This window comes from Pelodiscus sinensis, chromosome 14 (genome assembly GCF_052426305.1).
Source record: "Pelodiscus sinensis isolate ZL-2025 chromosome 14, ASM5242630v1, whole genome shotgun sequence".
Classification (NCBI taxonomy): Eukaryota; Metazoa; Chordata; order Testudines; family Trionychidae; genus Pelodiscus; species Pelodiscus sinensis.
The window spans coordinates 26,223,873-26,241,542 of NC_143065.1; the positions used below are offsets into that span (position 1 = coordinate 26,223,873).

The following is a 17,670-nucleotide window of genomic DNA, read 5'->3' on the forward strand; positions in this document are numbered from 1 at the left end:
TTGAAGTACAACAGCTGGTCCTGAATAACTCCTCCATGCATGGACAGATTGATTGTGCAATAAGAGTTTCTTGCACCTGTTCAGTTTTAACCGACTTTGGTTAAATTAAATAGGAACATGGAACTCTTACTACAGAATGTGTGTTCACACAGTGAGTTATCAGGGAACAGTTAATCAGGAATAACTCCATGTATAGACAAACCCTTTGGCCAAACACATGAAGGGTATGAATCAAAGCCCAACAAATTCAGGAAGTCTTTTTGTTGACTTCTTTAGGCCTTGCATCAGGCCCAAAATGAACACATTTTGGCTAAGGGATAATATTTTGTCATGTAACAGTTAAAAAAAGTATTGTGTATTTCTATCCATGAAATTGTAACTTAGAAAGCTAAAACCCATGTAAAATAGTGTTAACATTTGACTTCTTTGATTAACAATATGACTTGTTATTTCAAGTAAATCGCATGATGACAAATAACTTTAACAATTTAGTTTGATTTTATTTATTGACTTTGTTGATTGCCACATTGATACTTGATCTCATGGAAATTTGTTCATTTTATGCATCTCTGCTGTCATTCATAATTTCTTTTTTCTTTAAAACAGCATATCTTTATTTACAGGAAAGTCAACTACTGAAATATTTCTAACTTTTCATTTACAGAGATATGTAGAAAATTCCAATATCATGGCCTGTTATAATGAGCTAATTCAGTTGGAATTTGGAGAAGTGCGGGCACAATTTAAACTAAGGTAATTTTTTACCTTTTTCAGGAAAACATCAACAATAAAGAGGGCCAAATTTATCCTCATCCAAAAAAGAATATTTCTTCTTACTCTATGGACGTCATTATAGAGTTTGTTAGCCAAAGAAGTATGTCACTTTTAATATTTAAGCAAAACTTCCTACCAGAATTTGTAGCTTGTTTCTGTTTTATGATATGTTATGATTATATACTTCAAGACACACGTGCATTAAATCTAATCCATTGGGGTTTTTTTCTGTCTACAAGGGCTTGTAATTCAATATTTACAGCACTCGAGAAAAGTCAAGAAGCCATTGAGATCACAAGTGAAGACCATGTAATACAGGTTTGTTCTAGTTATTTTATAGGAATAAAATATTATTCTGTGGATTCACTAATTTTTAGTTAATCTACAAATATATTCCTTCTTTTAAAAAGATTCAAGCATCTGACCTAATAATTTTGAACAGACGAGTCTAATTTAGTTCTCAGGTATAATGTCCTGAGTTTGAAATATCCTGTATAAAACCCTGTATCTTTTAAAAAATAAGTAATCTTTGAGGTTATGCTGTGGCTCTGACCATCAGTCTTTTTGTAATGCTTATTGCTTATGCTGCTGCTAACTGCTGGTGAACACAGCTACTGTTTTATAGACTTTCTTTTCCTGCAGTGTTGCGAATTAATTTTATTTTTCTTTCAAACCTAGCTGTAAGTGAAGCTAATTCCAAGTGCAGACAAGGCACCCGAGAGTACATCTACATAGCAAGGCTAAAGTCAAATTATGCTACACAACTTCAGCTATGTCAATTGTGTAGCTTAAGTCAAAATAGCTTAACTCGGTTTTTGGCACTGTCTACACAGCAGGAAGTCAAAGGAAGAACACTTTTCCTTCAACTTCCCTTACTCCTCATGAAATGAGGGTTACCATGAGTCAGAGTAAGAAGTCCTCTAGCTCGACATTATTTTGAAATAAAGGCTTGTAGTTTAGATACGCACTATATTATTTGGGAATAATGTCGGTTATTCTGAAATAACACTTCTGTGTAGAGTACCCTCAGTGTGAAGTTTTAACAAATGTCTACAAGGGACTAGAATAAAATCACTAAACTCATTTTCTCAAAGCTCATTATCCTTGAAGACTTAAATACATCCCTCTGTACACACTGGAACTCAGGCCGTCTTAAAGAACAGAATTTAAACCAAATTTGAACATAGCTCCAACTAAACTGTTTCTGTGATGTTATGGCCAGTTAGTGTGGATGAAGCCAAATCATATTGGAACTCTGTGTAAACAAGAGTAGAATAAGTTTTTTAAATGTGGTTCTGAGGTTGTTTGCTCCATCTACAGTCATTCGTCAAACAGATTCAGGAACTGAGTTGGTTGGAACCACGTTTTTAAATATGGTTCTCTAATTCCCAAAATAAGGTCAGCACAGATGGCATGTAGGGCTATGCTCCCAAGAGGCTAACACACTAATCCAGTCTGTACAGTAGTAATGAACTTTTATTAGTGAACAGTTTAAATGTAAACTTCTCTCCATTACAAGGTGAATGTTGAGTTGAGTGCTCTTGGCACAAATCTTAATCCATGAAAATAAAATGCAAAAAGATGGTACATTATCTTCTACTTAAGAGTTACTAGAATTTGGCCTCAAATGGTCTGAAAACACCCTTTTGAGGGGGGACCAAATGCCACCCTCCAGAAAAAGCTTAAACCCAGTGGAACCACTCTGCAGAGGGTTTTGCAACCCCAGTGTGTGCGCCACAGCTGTGCAAAGAGGAGATTCTTGGGGAAGAGGAGAACTAGTAGATCTCTATGTCACAGAGGTACTATGAGGATAAATACATTAAAGACTGTGCAGCATTCAAGTATTATGGTCATGGGAGCCATCTAAGAACCTAAGATAGGTATGTTAGAATGAGTGATCCATCACAAGTGTAACCCCCCTGTGTGGGCAGCATGTAGGGATCCCATAAAATTGGAGTAGCAGTGCAATCTGCAGCTTTCCTACCTCCCAGCTTTCTTAGATTCCCCTTCACACAGCCCATTTTTTTTTAGCTTTGTGGGGACGAAGAGGTCCCTTCCTCCATCCTTGGCTGTTTCCATTAAAATATTACTGGTTAATACTCCTCGACCCTACAAAACCTTCACCCTTTCCCACACTGAGACTGAGAGTAAAGGATTGAGACTGAAAGGACTCAATTTTCAAGAGTATTTATTGTCTATTATCACTCCTTAGAAATGTAAAACTGTTGCATTTCCATAATAAAATCTATATTTCCCCTCTCTCTGCTCATGCGTGCACGTAGGCTTGCTTTGTAAAAGTGCAAGGCTTCTAGAATGGATTTTGTTTGGTTTTGTTCTGATAAAAATATAAATAATGCATACACTTAGCTTAGTAAAAAAATAGGTTTAAGAATGTAGGTCAAAATTCAGGTCTGTCTTGACTTTATTCCTGTAATTTTTGTGTTTAATAAGCTTTGGTTTTATTTCACAGTATGTAAATCCTGCATTTGAAACAGCGATGGGCTATCAAATAGGTGAATTAATAGGAAAGGAATTAACTGAAGTGCCTATAAATGAAAAAAAAGCGGATTTCCTAGATACTATTAATTCCTGCATAAAGATAGGAAAGGTAAGTAGCAGTATATCATTTATCATTCCATGATGTTATTAAACCCTACCGGTATGAGTGATAATTGTCCATGCATATAACCATAACAAAGACTTCATAAGCATGTAGCATGGAAGGCTTTCTTACATAAGTAATCTCATTGAAGTCCATGAGACTATTTGAGACAAGCAGGATTTGGCACATAGCATACTAACCTGAGGTCTAATCCTGTTCCTACAAAGTCAGTCACATTCAACTTACTGACTTCAGTGGGAGCAGGTTTTATCGTGTCCTTTCTGCTGCTTTAATTATGGGCTCGATCCTGCAAGGTATGAAGGAGAGTCACATACTCCTCATCTCCCACTGGTACTTTGTTACATTTGCTCTTGTAGCACTGATATTCACTGTAGATTTAATTTTGCCTACATTGAAAAGCAATCTTATGGTATCTCACTCCAATTGCCGTAACTTCAGACACTAAATTATGGGTCGGAGGATGCGGACAGCCCTGCTGATGCTGAAGAAATAAATCCCACATTCAGACCTTGTCATCCAATTTGTGCTTGTATGTTTATGCCCATATGTAAGTCTCCTCCCCCCACCAGAGGATTGCGGCACCAGAGGGAACCACCAGCTGTTCAAAATGGCCATATGTACATATGCACATCTTCATTGTATCTCGTATTTGGGATGCTCAATAATGGTGAAAAACAATTTAAAACTCTCTAACTGAGAATCATAAATATTCTATGTTTGTGGGGAAATTCAGTGGTAATTTTTTTGACATTATCAAAACATAAAGATGTGTAAATATATTTTAAGAACGTGCTAAGGTGGAGTAATAAATGGAGGTGAGTTTAAAGAGGTTTGGCTCACATCAAGAACAACATTCTCCATTTTGTAAAGGTCACTTTCAGTTAAGTTGCATGGCAAAATAGGAGAATAAAACACTCTCCTGTGTTGTTCTCTGTAGCATGTGTACAGCTCACTTTACATACATAGGGCATATGCTGCATGCACCAAAAGGTGAGAAAATCTTAAAGGAAGGTAGAGAGTAAAGAGAATAAGGTAGCTTGGTATGAAAGAACAAGTCCAGTGTAAAGTAGATTAGAAAAGAACCACACTCGGGTTTCAGCATGGTACATTGTAGCTAATTAATAAGCTCAGAATTTAGAAACCTCTGGAGGAATGCTTGTAATGTCTCTTTAGGGCAGGGGTGGGCAAGACAGCATCCGTGGGCCACACCTGGCCCACCAAACTGCTTGATGCAGCCTGCGGCTGCCCTGCCACTTCCCCGCCCCCAGGCCAAATCAAGACCAGTGGATGGGGGAGTGTGTGAAGTCTCCTTCTCCTGCCAGGGGCTTACGGCACCAGAGGGAACCACCAGCTGTTCAAAATGGCCAGTCAGGGTCTGTGGGCGGGAGAGCATATGAAGTCTGCTGACCCCACCCCTTCAGCCTGAGGCGCCGCCTCTTCTGGGGTGGCCTGTGACCACTTCTGAAATTTGTGAAGTAGCCCCCCTTCCAAAATTATTGCCCACCTCTGCTCCAGGGTGATAGCACTGTTAGCTTCCAACTGCCAGGCCCTTTTCTTCCACAAGAGTTGTCGTTCTCTAATGACCAAGGAACTCTCTAGTGGATTTCCATTAGAAATATTTGTTGCATCAAGGAAATGAAGGGGAATCCAATAGCCTCAAAATGCAGATATGGAGGTTAACAGATTTTGCAGGCTGTCTCATGGCACTGTAGTGTTCCTTTTACTGCATTCTTGTTGTGGCACTGAGTGAGCGTGCATGGTAATATATCTCAGAGGTGACACTTGCATCTTGACAGCAAAGTGTAAATGCCCTCTGAGACAAGTGAAAAGATGTGTCATGGTACCTGTATAAGGAGACACTGATCATAGCAGTAACATGAGGAAGTTTCTGAATCAGCTGCATTTGCAAAGATTTGCCATGGCATCTGCACAAGTCAGGGTAACTAATTGGGTCATACTGGTTGTCTGCTGGGAAACACCACCTTATTGACAGTGTGGTGAGATGCTAAAATTAATCACTAGTGTTGTGTGCATCTAGGCGTCAATGCATCAAGGCACCAACACAAAGATGTCATTAGTCACACTGTGTACGTCAAAGTAGTAACATGAGTATTCGTCTGGAAAGGCAATGATGTGTCTCTGTATAGATGGAATGTGCATCTGAACATGAAACTGTCAAGTATCTGGATGTTGACTGAGGTGCTGGAACAGATCCAAGAGACATCCAAGGGCTGAAATGATGGCGCTTCACAGGTTTGTTGCCTGTGTGAAGGTGCATCCAAAGAAAAACACATGGTACAGGTCTGATGCCATTATGTGGTGTTCATTAAGTTAAGACTATAAATCAGTTAAGTCTATTGGGCCTCATGACAACAGCATCCAGTTTTCAAGATATTCAATTATTACAATTTCAATTATTTTAATGTTATGAAAAAATGTCTCTAATAACAGAAAAGTATTTTTAGACTATTCATAGTAAACAACCAAATATTGAGTAATTTTTTCCTCAAAGTATGGAGCTGTCAAGATTTTCATGTTTTAGTACTCTGATTTCCAGACACTACTCTGTGAAAATTAGTGAGATATTAAACTTTAAAGTGTACATTTCTGGAAGGTCTTATACTGTCCTCAATGTCAATCTTATGTGTTTGTTCCATATGTCTTCTTATTTGCCTTTGGGGCACTTAGCAGTTGGTAATCTATAAAGATTATAAAAATGTAGAAATTTACCTGTTAACACAAAAGGAGTTCTTTGGGAAAAAAATTGCAAATGCAGTTTTACTTTGTGGCTCAACATTTCAAAGATTGCAGTACTTTGAAAGTGTTTTTACTGAATTGTTCCAGGAGAATTTGAAACTAACTTGCTTCTGGAAGGAATAACATTCTCTAAAAAGTTTTGGTTGTGTCAAGATAAATCTGATCTGATTTATCTATGTCCCTCCATGTTTGTGATTTCTTGGTACAAATGAACAAAGACTGCTTCCCGTTAGTAACCAAATATGTGGGCATTGTAACTTGATTACACTGGGTTATAATATACCAAACAATTTCTCTAGCCCAGACAAAAAACTGTGCAGTGATGTTTTCTGATCATCCAGCACACAGTAGGAGTCCTTATCTCATGATGAGACTAACCCTTCCCAATTTGAGACTACATAATGTCATAACAAATATAGTAACAAAACAGAATTTGATAGAGCTGTTCCAGGGATTTTTTTTTTAAGTGCTTAGTTGTACACACTGATCCAAGATGGATCTATGCCTGTTCATACACACCTGTAGCATTTTAATTTCTGTATTGAAACATTTATCTGTGACCAAGTTCAGCACTGGCAAATAGCATTTGATTGGCATTTTACATAGCAAAGGAAGGGATTGCTTTAGCAAATAGACTTGGACAATCCATGTAGTATACTCAGGAAGGGTAGTGTGGAGCCAAGCAAAAAGATGTCTTTGATTAATGTATGCTGGCTATACTCACGAGAAACCAGCACTATCAAATGGCATTTTCCTTCTTTTCAAATTTAAGATATTAGAAAGCAACAGGTGTGTTCTCAGTGTGAGAAATCCATTGAGGTGAAATAGCTGATCACATCTGGCTAGAAGTTTTGCTACATCTGATCCCTGTGATCTGAGACACAACATATCTTTCAGATAGTTTTACTGTTCAGAAAAAGAGGGCAAATCTACACCACTACATTGGCTCAGCTGTGCAGATGCATTATGTCAACAGACAAGCACTCTCCTTTTAGCATAATTACTCCGCTTCTGTGAGGGGTTGAAGCTATGTTGGTGGGAGAGCATCTTCTCCTGACATAGCGACAGTGCTTAGGTGGATATAACTTAAGTCACTCAAAGAGACCTCTTTTTCCCATCTTTGAGCAAAATAAGTTATGTTGACTTAAGCAGTAGTGTATCAGCCCTCATGAGAAGTCTACTGATAATTCCGACAAGGCACCTAATTTCTCTCACCGCTTGGGAGGTTAGTTGGCAGAGGAATATATATCCCTCAGACTCTAGGGACAGTTATTTAGTTACCTAAGGCAAATGAGTAGTGTGTAAGAGTGCTCACTGAGTGCAATACTATATGAAAAAAGCCCCAAACTCAGCAGCCCTTCCCTGTACTCAGATTACGTTTGGAAGATGCTGTGCTTGACATTTATTTTTGCAATGAGCTTTGGTGCCTTACTGTATCTGTGAACCCATGCTTCCAAAGGTAGCATTAAGCATTAGATTATTATATGCAGGATTATATTAATGATTCTTTCTCTTCTGCTTGCACCAGACACTCTCGGTCTCTATTTTAACACCAGAACATTAGGCCACGCTGAAGTGACCGTGGCACTGTATTTCTAGGACTATAATTCACTCGTAAGGATGACTCAGTTGAAGGCATGTTCATATTCTCTGTTTAGCTAGCTGAGCGAGGTTCTGGGAGAGAGCATATGGAGTTCTTAAAATATGTTTATGTAATATCTTTGTGAGAATTTTACATAATGGGTGGTGTTTGGCTTAGACCAGAATTGTTCTGACCCTTCTCCTCCACACATTGCATTTCAAGGTTTTCTTGTGGTTTTTTTTCAGACATTACAGCTGTGAATATTTGCCTATTGAATATGAAACCAAATCCATTAGTGACTACTTCTATCCTGACATGATCAGGAGGCAACTCTAGAATTATTCAATCTGTGCCTTATGACTTCATCTCTTTATGCATATTCTGACCTTATTATCTGGGTTTTGAGATTGATTACTCATCTCTCCCTTATCCTGGTTGTCAGGGAACTATTGCTGTGTATCATTTTAATTCCAAGAGCATCAAACTATGTAATGTTTGCTTACTCATTTGTATTCCTCATGCAACATATGGAAGAAGATATGATACTTGATTCCCAATTTGTTGTGCACAGTTCTTTTCTCAGATAAATGGAAAAATCTTTCAGGTTTTTTTTATTCCTCCCCTTCATCTGCTTGCCCACTCTCCACCCCCTTTGTGTTATTATGCAGTCCTGTTGCATGCTGAATTCTTTCCTTGTTGGTTCTCTTTCCCCAATGCAAATTACATTAGCATATAGGGCAAATCGTACCCTCAGTTATACATGTGCCATCTTGGTCCATCTATCTATTGGCTTCTCTCTGATATAAAGATAAATGTATGTACTATGTGCATACTGACACAGATACACAAATGCATACAACTGAAAGACTCCCTGTGTCTTCATTGGGCCTGGATGAAGCCCATATACAGTAAGCAATCATTTTGTTCATCATTTGGCGCTCTTGGATCCAGATTTTCCAGACTCTTTTTCTTTTCTTTAAATTTATGCTAGGATGAATAAACTTGTGGGCATGTCTTTGAATTCACTCAAACATCGCGGGTCAACAGACTGCTTCATACTGCATGTTATTGGTTTTGCAATATACTATAGAAAAAAGAAACGAAAAGAGAAGAGAGGGAGAGAAGTCAGGTGCACAGTGGAACAGAAAGCAGACAGAACAGGAACAGGGTTGTGGGAGAAGACTAAAGAAAACTACAGAGAGGGAACAAAGAATCCTACTGGGAAAATATGTGATGCACATGTGTTTGTGCCATTGTCACTTGTGGAGTTTCTCCTATTCCACATACATAGCACAGCCTCTGCTTTAATTGTTGTGTTAGATATCTAAATATAATAGTAACTAGGTGAAATCTGCCACTTGTTATACAGGAGATCAGATAACAGACCCTTCTGGGTTTAGAATCAATTAATAAAAACATTTTAAATAGGATGTCCTTTGAAAATATAGGTTTAAAACAGGAAGGAAAATAGATTTTTAAAATCATATCCACAACTAACAAAAAATGTTAGGTCTAAGCTATTTTTTACAGAAAATTGGGTTTCCAAGTAACTGCAACTGTCCCTAGAAGTTTCTGCTTTCCATAGAAAATATTGACTATCGAAAAAGACAAATTCTGAAAACCAAAAGCTTTTCTGTCTTTAGATTTTCAAAAAAAAAAGTTGACATTTTTGGCAGAAAAAAACGCCATGCATTTTCTAACAAGCGCTACTCACCCATTAGCCTGAATCCCCAAATGCATGGATCTATTATAACTAGAGTGCTAACTTCAGATCCCGAGAAGTATACATGTTCCAACCTCTCCAGATTTGGACTCCTCTGGGCTCTATAAACCAAAGCTCTCCAGTTGGCTGATCAGTGCACTACTGTATACGGAGGAAAATGTCTCATGTTTTCTGTCTCTGAAATTCAGGTTCAAATGGTGTGAAACGGTTTTGGAATTTAAATTACTATTTTTTTATGAATAACATATTGGGGCAGAGAGAGCAGCTGTCTGAATGTTCTGGAGAGATGGATAATTTCTCCAATGAGCTAAAAGAATGTGTCACTTGTACGTGGAATAAGAACCCACAATTCTAGTCTTCAGTTCCTCTTCTTTCGTATTCTTCTTTCTGGGTCCATGTTTCCCTGACACATTCACAGCCTCTAAGGCCCCTAAGAATGAATATCTAGGTGTGGGACTGCAAGGCAAATTTCAATGAAAATATATCAAACTTAGATTTATTTTTTATTGTTTCCTGGCTCCCTTGACAGTAATAAAGGAAGAGGAATGTGTAGAAAATAGCCTTAGATTTGTAAATTTCTTAATTGAATGGCATTATCCTTGGACTGCTCTTGCAGGAATGGCAAGGAATGTATTATGCCAAAAAGAAAAACGGAGACAGCATACAACAAAATGTGAAGATAATACCTGTCATTGGACAGGGAGGGTAAGTGCAAAAGTTAAGTACCTTGTCAGTATGTATTGAGGTCTGATGCAATGTTCAGGGAAACCAGAAACTCCCATTGGATTCAGGTTTCAGGGGGGTAGCCATGTTAGTCAGTTTCAGCAAAAACAACAAGGAGTCCAGTGGCACTTTAACAAATATGTTGGGGCCCGTAGGGCACAGTGGGTCTCCCATCAGGCCTCTATTACTTTCTCAGTGAAATTCATCCCTGCACAGTCTGCAATGAGAGCTATCCATAGAGCCCCACAAATCCACAGATCGCCTCTTCTTATCCACGAATATCTGCATCCACAGAAGCAGCTGTGGATATCCATGGCTCATTTACAGATACAGATACAGATACACATTTTGTATCCATGCAGGGCTCTGTCTGTCCACCCACTTAAGCCCTTATGGTAAAATCTCCTTTACTCTCATAAGGTATGTCTACACTACCCTCCTAGTTTGAACTAGGAGGGTAATGTAGGCATACCGCACTTGCAAATGAAGCCCGGGATTTGAATTTCCCGGGCTTCATTTGCATAAGCCGGGTGCCGCCATTTTTAAATCCCGGCTCGTTCGAACCCCATGCCGCGTGGCTACACGTGGCACGGACTAGGTAGTTCGGACTAGGCTTCCTAGTCCGAACTACCGTTACTCCTCATTCCACGAGGAGTAACGGTAGTTTGGACTAGGAAGCCTAGTCCGAACTACCTAGTCCGTGCCGCGTGTAACCGCGCGGCACGGGGTTCAAACGAGCCGGGATTTAAAAATGGCGGCGCCCGGCTTATGCAAATGAAGCCCGGGAAATTCAAATCCCGGGCTTCATTTGCAAGTGCGGTATGCCTACATTACCCTCCTAGTTCGAACTAGGAGGGTAGCGTAGACATACCCATACTGCTCAGCTAAGTGCACTGTATGCAAAGGAAACGAATACAACCCTTGATGCAGAGCCAAGCTTCCCTGTGGGCTGGAGTGGTGAGTGGTCCCAATGTGCCTGGTGTTGAGGCCCTTGGAGGAAGCCACATAAACCTGGAGTCTGTGCCTTACCTTTGTCTCCTCCCATCGTCCCCATCCATGCTGACCAATGCAAGGTTGATGTACCACAGCACTGGGCAATGAAGAAACATGAGTGGGACGCATGAGTGGTCTTTCCCCCATCTCAGTGGGCCACAGCAACTCGCAGCCCACTGGGGTTCCACCTGCAGCCTGCGGACCTCTATGTCTGCTCCTCCCCCATGGGCCTCTCATGTACTAGAGCACTAGAGCCCTGCACTTCCTATCCTTCCCCCTCCCTCCCAGCACTTTCAGTGTACCCCAGATCACCTGATTTGTGCCCCATCTCTGCTCTTCCCGCTACTTCTCAGAGCTTGAACAGTCGTGAACAGCTGATTCACCACGTTCCAGCTCTGGGAGGGAGGGAGGGAGGGAAGGAGAGTGTGGATGGAGCACGAATCAGTGGATTTGTGGCATTCCAAAAGGGCTGAGAGAGAGGGGGAGGAGTAGGAAGTGGAGGCTCCAGTGCCCTAATGCGCAAAAGGCACAGCCCCAGTGGGCTGCATGTGTCCCACCACAGACTGGTTCTGCAGTGCAACTGCTTCTTCTGTGTTGCTCCTTTACACTTCCATCCCAGGTGAATTTCACTCAAAGGGAGATAACATTCTGCACTCAGCCAGAACTCCCATTTTCCTTGCCCTTCTCGGCCACTGACTGGGATGTTTAGAGCAGAATGGTAAATATTGATTATTAGGACATGTATGCTAAGTGTCTCTATGCAAATTCAGCAAAAAAAGGGAACCAGCTAGCATATATTGCAGCAGTCCCTTAACTTCCTGAGAATTTTCCAGCTATGCACCTTAGACCTTAGTTAGTTCCTCATATCCCACTGAACCATCAGGCAGTCCATTTCCTCCACTGATAATCATCACTTGCTGGTTGTGATGCTTCTTCCCGGGTGATGCCAATGGAAAACCTGCAAAGTCTTTAAAATAATACTGGCTTGGTGTTATATAAGAGCACACGTTCCTCTTGAAATCCCCTTTTATATGTCCCTTCCCTCTCAGGTTGATCTATTTTATCACGGAGATAGGGCTGAATGAAACTTCTTTCTTGTCCAACAAACATTATAGGTTACTGAGGGCAGAAAACCCCACTGCTCATAGGCATCACTTGGGAGTAACTCATGCTTTCTATTCTCCATCAGTGGAGCAAAAGAATTGGGTAGCCTGTGATACAAAGCAAGGAAGATGGGCCCATACTCATGTATACAATACCTGAGTACAAGCAAATGTGCTCAGCACAGGGAATGTCATGGCAATCAGGATGCACATAGGATGGTACTAGCTAGGGATGGCAGCGGCTAGTCGGCTAACTATTTATCCAGTAAGCAATTGCTTGTCAGTTAATGGTCCGGTTAATCGCAACATCCCCTCCTACCCACCACCCAGATGCTCTACATTTTCAATTCAGGCTGGCTCAGTCCCAGTCCACTGGTCCAAGTTTTAAATGAAGATTATGCAGGAGGAGCTGCTTGCTACCTCATGCTGCTGCCTCTGATACAAAGGCAGCAGCATGGGGTGGCAGGCGGCAGCCGGTCCTTGCAGGGAGGCAGTTTAAAAAAAGGGCTCCCACGTGCCGCCCTGTGCTGCTGCCTTAGTTTCTGGCATCCCACAGAGCAGCCTTTGTCCACAGGGCACCCAGGTGCTCCCTGGACAGGGACTTCTACCATCCTACATTACTGCCTCTCTATCAGAGGCAGCAGGCAAGAGCCGGGATGGCAGAGGTCTCCTCAGGAGTGGGGCCGGGAGAGCACTGGCTGCTGGCCCCGCCCCGGAGAAGGAGCATTTTAGTAACCATGTAATTGTTAAAAACTGTTGTGGCTACATGATTACAAAAATTAACTATTTCTAACATCCCTAATACTAGCATAGGTGACTGCTCCACCCCAAACTCTGTTATCTTCTGTCTGGACCTACATCATTGCAGATGCACCAGCCACATCATACACCTAAACTTCCCCCAGCAGCAGCAGAGAAGGAGCCCACATAGATCATGGCTTTATAGCACGTGCATCCCAGTGCAGCTGAACTGCATTGGTTCCATACCCTGCAAGAGCAGGATTTGTCCTGGATGGGTTTATTGCTGGTATGGATCTTATAAATTTAAAATGCTGCTACAGGTAAATTAGAGCTAGAAATCAGAGACAGTAACACATTGTTTCTTTGCCTACAGAAAGATTAGACACTATGTGTCAATTGGTAGACTGTGCAGTGACAACAATAAGGTAAGAAAAAAGGTGATTTGTTCATTTTAGCTTAAGCAGAAAATATTACAGCATGATCAGTTAATTGATTAACTGGATTTCTAATATTGATTTGTAGGCAGAAAGAATATGTGAACGTGTTCAGGCCGAATCTCAAACAGGTATGTTGTTGCATTTTTGTCACAAGAATCGTGGGATTTATGCAGGAAAAGATCAGATAGGTCGTTCTGATCAGACTCAAAACGTGGGTTGCACAGTGCAGTGGAAACAACAATATTTAGATAGCAATAAAATGGTATTCCTGGGGGAGACTAAATAAATGCAAGTTATCTGTGCTTGGCAAATTTGTTTCAGAAGTGATCAGACAAACCTTGAAAATTGAATGTGACTATGTTAGAACCATGAGTGGGTACCACATTTGGTTCTATTTCACATTCCAGTGATAAGCAATGCAGCTGATGCAATCTCTAGGACTAGATTAGAAATGCCAAGGACACCGTCTAGATGGAATTACGTCATGGCTAGTATAATTCATGACATGCTCCTTTTGCTGTTTTATTAAAGATCTGTTGCTTTTTCTATTTTGGGATATTTGCACGTGAATTGATATATGATGATGATTGCATCATCTAAGGATTTGTCCTGATTGAAGTTCATGGCAAAACACTTTGTTTTTTTGAGCCTTAGAGTTCCAGCATTTACAGCATTATTTCAGCCCCCAAATCAATCTGTTTATGTTATGAACAATTATCATTAGGGAACTCTAAGTTACATTTTTATTTAATGTAAATTAAAACCCAGATAACTCCCTCCTCCCTTTTTAAAAAAGTATTAAAGTATTCTAGTAGGATTTGCCCCCCAAATACTTCCAATAGTGCTACTTCAGGATCTGGGGCCAGTGCTGCAGCAGGCAACAGTATTTTTAAATAGGAGACCAAGCCTGTCTCTAGGCTCCTTCCCACCTGAAGCAGGAGATCTTAGGGACCAATGTATTTTTTCTGTTACAAACAGAAAAGTAGTGGAAACAGACCCCCACTGTGCCTCTGTTGGAGGCCATCTTCCATTGGAGAGTGTGGGGAGACAATGAGAAAGCAATATCCAGACCCGCCAACAGAGGCAAAGAGGGTAGTTGCCCCAGGGCCTGGTGATTCAAAAGGGCCCGGGGCTCCCAGCTGCCGCTGCTGCTAAGGCCTGACAGGGTGGCTGCGGCACACTCCAGGCAGTACTTGAGGGCTGGCTGCCCCAATCCCGCCCCTTCCAGGAGCAAGCTGTCACGCTCCCCCCACCTTGCTCAGGGGCCTGGCAAGTCTATCAGCCCCCTGACAATACCTGGATGCTCCAGGGAGTTCTGTACAAGCAGCCACTTATGATTTTGCTGTTTCACTCTGCTCTCTCCTGCTTGGCAGTTTTCAGGCACACATTGCCCATCAGTGCTGAGATTTGCCCCTCCAGTATTGGCACTTGAGGGGTATGTCTACACTACCCCCCTAGTTCGAACTAGGGGGGTAATGTATGCATACCGAACTTGCTAATGAAGCCCGGGATTTGAATTTCCCGGGCTTCATTAGCATAAAGCCGGCGCCGCCATTTTTAAAAGCCGGCTAGTGCGAACCCCGTGCCGCGCGGCTACACGCGGCACGGACTAGATAGTTCGGATTAGGCTTCTAATCCAAACTATCTGTACGCCAAACTATCTGTGGAACGAGGTGTACAGATAGTTCGGATTAGGAAGCCTAATCCGAACTATCTAGTCCGTGCCGCGTGTAGCCGCGCGGCACGGGGTTCGCACTAGCCGGCTTTTAAAAATGGCGGCGCTGGCTTTATGCTAATGAAGCCCGGGAAATTCAAATCCCGGGCTTCATTAGCAAGTTCGGTATGCATACATTACCCCCCTAGTTTGAACTAGGGGGGTAGCGTAGACATACCCGAGAGGACTCAGAATAAAACTTCTGTCCCTCCTCTTGTCCCTACCAAACCCTTGAGCTCTGCTCATAATTCAGTTCCCTTTATGATCTTCACACCCTAAACTAGTTCCTTTGAAGGGACGAAGGAGTTTATCTACCCACACTTACAGTCCTAGGCTGAGACTCTCTGGCTGCGCCTTGCTGTTGTACTCAGAAGTAATGCCTCCTTCTCCTGCCATAAGCAATCTCCGCTCACTGACAAACACTTAGAAACTAAGAAATTAAAACTAAGAAAAACAAGCAACGGCCTAAACTTTGTCCTCAGTTATCCTTCTGTTAATATCTTCTGTGCTAATTAACATATATGCAATGGGACTGTGGGGCCTAAGCAAGCTCAGAAATTGCCCTGTTGACTTAAGTAACTGTCTCGGCCTTTCATTTAAAACAGGGAGAACAAATTCCTCCCCACAAGCTATTCTGAGGATTAAATAGTTAATGTCTTTAGCATAAGTCAGTGATTTTCAAACTGCAGTCCATGGACCACTAGTGGTCCGCAGCCACCTCCCAGGTGTTCCGTGGCTTGAGCTCAGCCCTCCCTCTTCTCCCCACAGCAGGGAGCCCACGTTGGTGCTCTAGCCTCACCCTCCCTCCATGGAGTGGTTAGAGCACCAGTGTCGGCCCCCCATTGGGAAGGGGCGGGGGGCAAGCCTCACTACACAATCCAACTCGGAGGAAAAAAGTGCACCGCCTCCCCTGCTGGGGGAGCAACAGTGCTCGGGCACACTGCTTGGAGGCTTTCCCTGCTGCTCCCATTAGCCAGAATCTGCCCAATGGGAGCAATGAGAGGTAGTGCCTGGGACCGGCATGGGCTCCCAGGCACACCCTCCCTTCTGGCTGGGCACCTACCTCCAGCCTGCTCCTTCCCTCTCCCTCCTACCTGGTCAGACACCCTACTCCCAGCCTGCTCATGTACCCCACTTCCCACCCAGACCTTGCACCTTTACCACTCCTGCACTCCTCCACCTGCCCAGATCCTGTACCCCCATCCCTCTTGCTGGCCTCCCTGTCCCACATACTGAACCCTTCATGTTTTTCCCAACCCCAGAGCCTTGGGGGGGGGTCCACAAAATCCACTAACCCTGGAACCCCAGAAAAGTTAATCTGGCTTATGGGAAGCCCTGAACCTCAGTCCTCCCTGTCCTTCCCCCTCCCCCGGTGGGGCTGGAGAGCCAGAGGAGTGAAGTGTCTCACTTGGGGGCCACATGAATGAGGGCAGGGGATTTTTGGAGAAGTTGTGTTTTGGGTTTTTTTTTTTTTTTTTTTGGCTTCTCACTTGTGTGGTCCCCAACTGATTTTTTTTTTTGTTGGCCAGTGGTCCCTGACCCAAAAAAGATTCCCCATGCCCACCATAAATAAAGAAAACGAGAACTTTTTGTGTGGGGCATAAATTAATATTTTACTTTATTTAAAATGAAGTTTGATCAACTAACATGAGAATGTTAAAACACTAATCTAGTTAATTATTTAAATTAATATTTCCTTACAGGTTAAATTAAACCCTTCTCCCTAGCTGCAGCATTACCAAAATGGCTCAGGTGTAATTATGCAATTAACAGAGAGTTTCCATTAGCAACTGGTGGTCCATGGAATGGTTTGCATTGAGCCAGGTACGCCAGGGGCCAAAGTCTGAGAACCACTGGCATGTGTCAGGGTTGGCTTATTAAGTATTAGTAATTATACAGTTCAACAACTCTCATGAAGCCACTTCATGGTGATTTTCTAAGATGTGGAATATTCAGACAACAAAGAACTCTTGTCTACTGAAGATTCCATCTTGTCTGAGAGTCAAATGCTATCTGCCTCTAGTCCAAAACATCTAATATGCTGTTGGATAGCCTCGAAGACAATGCAGAGTTTGAGGGGCTGGTAAGGGTGGGAAGGAGAAGTGGTCAGTGGCTCCACTACAGTGGAGTCCCACAGGACATGATGAAGAGCTTGTTTCTCTCACCAATAGACATTGGTCCAGTGCAACATACTACCTCACCCAGCTTGTCTCCCTAGATCTATATGAGATATTCAGGGGCCACTCCTACTTCTACAGTTCTAGAACCTTTAGTGTTGTAGTGGAACTGCCTCTCTGCACCACGCCTGTGGGTTGAGGGAGGACTCTAAATTCTCTTAGATCCCATACACAAAGGCCATTTACTCTTGCGTCTTTGCTTGAGGCAGAAGCAACATTCAGAGAGTATGTCGTGAGAGCATACTCTGGTAAGGCCAGTGTGAAAACAGTTCTAAGAAGCTGTTGTCCAATGTTTTCCAACATTATGCATGTTGCTCTGCTGT

General features: G+C 42.2%; 1 protein-coding gene across 2 annotated transcripts in view; it reads left to right on the top strand.

Annotated features, from left to right (window-relative positions):
• Positions 1 to 17,670, top strand: part of PDE8A (phosphodiesterase 8A) — a 206,782-nt gene that overhangs the window by 155,706 nt on the left and 33,406 nt on the right. For both annotated transcript variants that reach the window (XM_075897146.2, XM_006139238.5), the window contains exons 6-11: positions 665 to 753; positions 1,014 to 1,092; positions 3,245 to 3,382; positions 10,076 to 10,164; positions 13,393 to 13,444; positions 13,542 to 13,584. In XM_075897146.2, the coding sequence (XP_075753261.2) occupies positions 665 to 753; positions 1,014 to 1,092; positions 3,245 to 3,382; positions 10,076 to 10,164; positions 13,393 to 13,444; positions 13,542 to 13,584 (490 nt within the window). The remainder of the gene's footprint in view (positions 1 to 664; positions 754 to 1,013; positions 1,093 to 3,244; positions 3,383 to 10,075; positions 10,165 to 13,392; positions 13,445 to 13,541; positions 13,585 to 17,670) is intronic.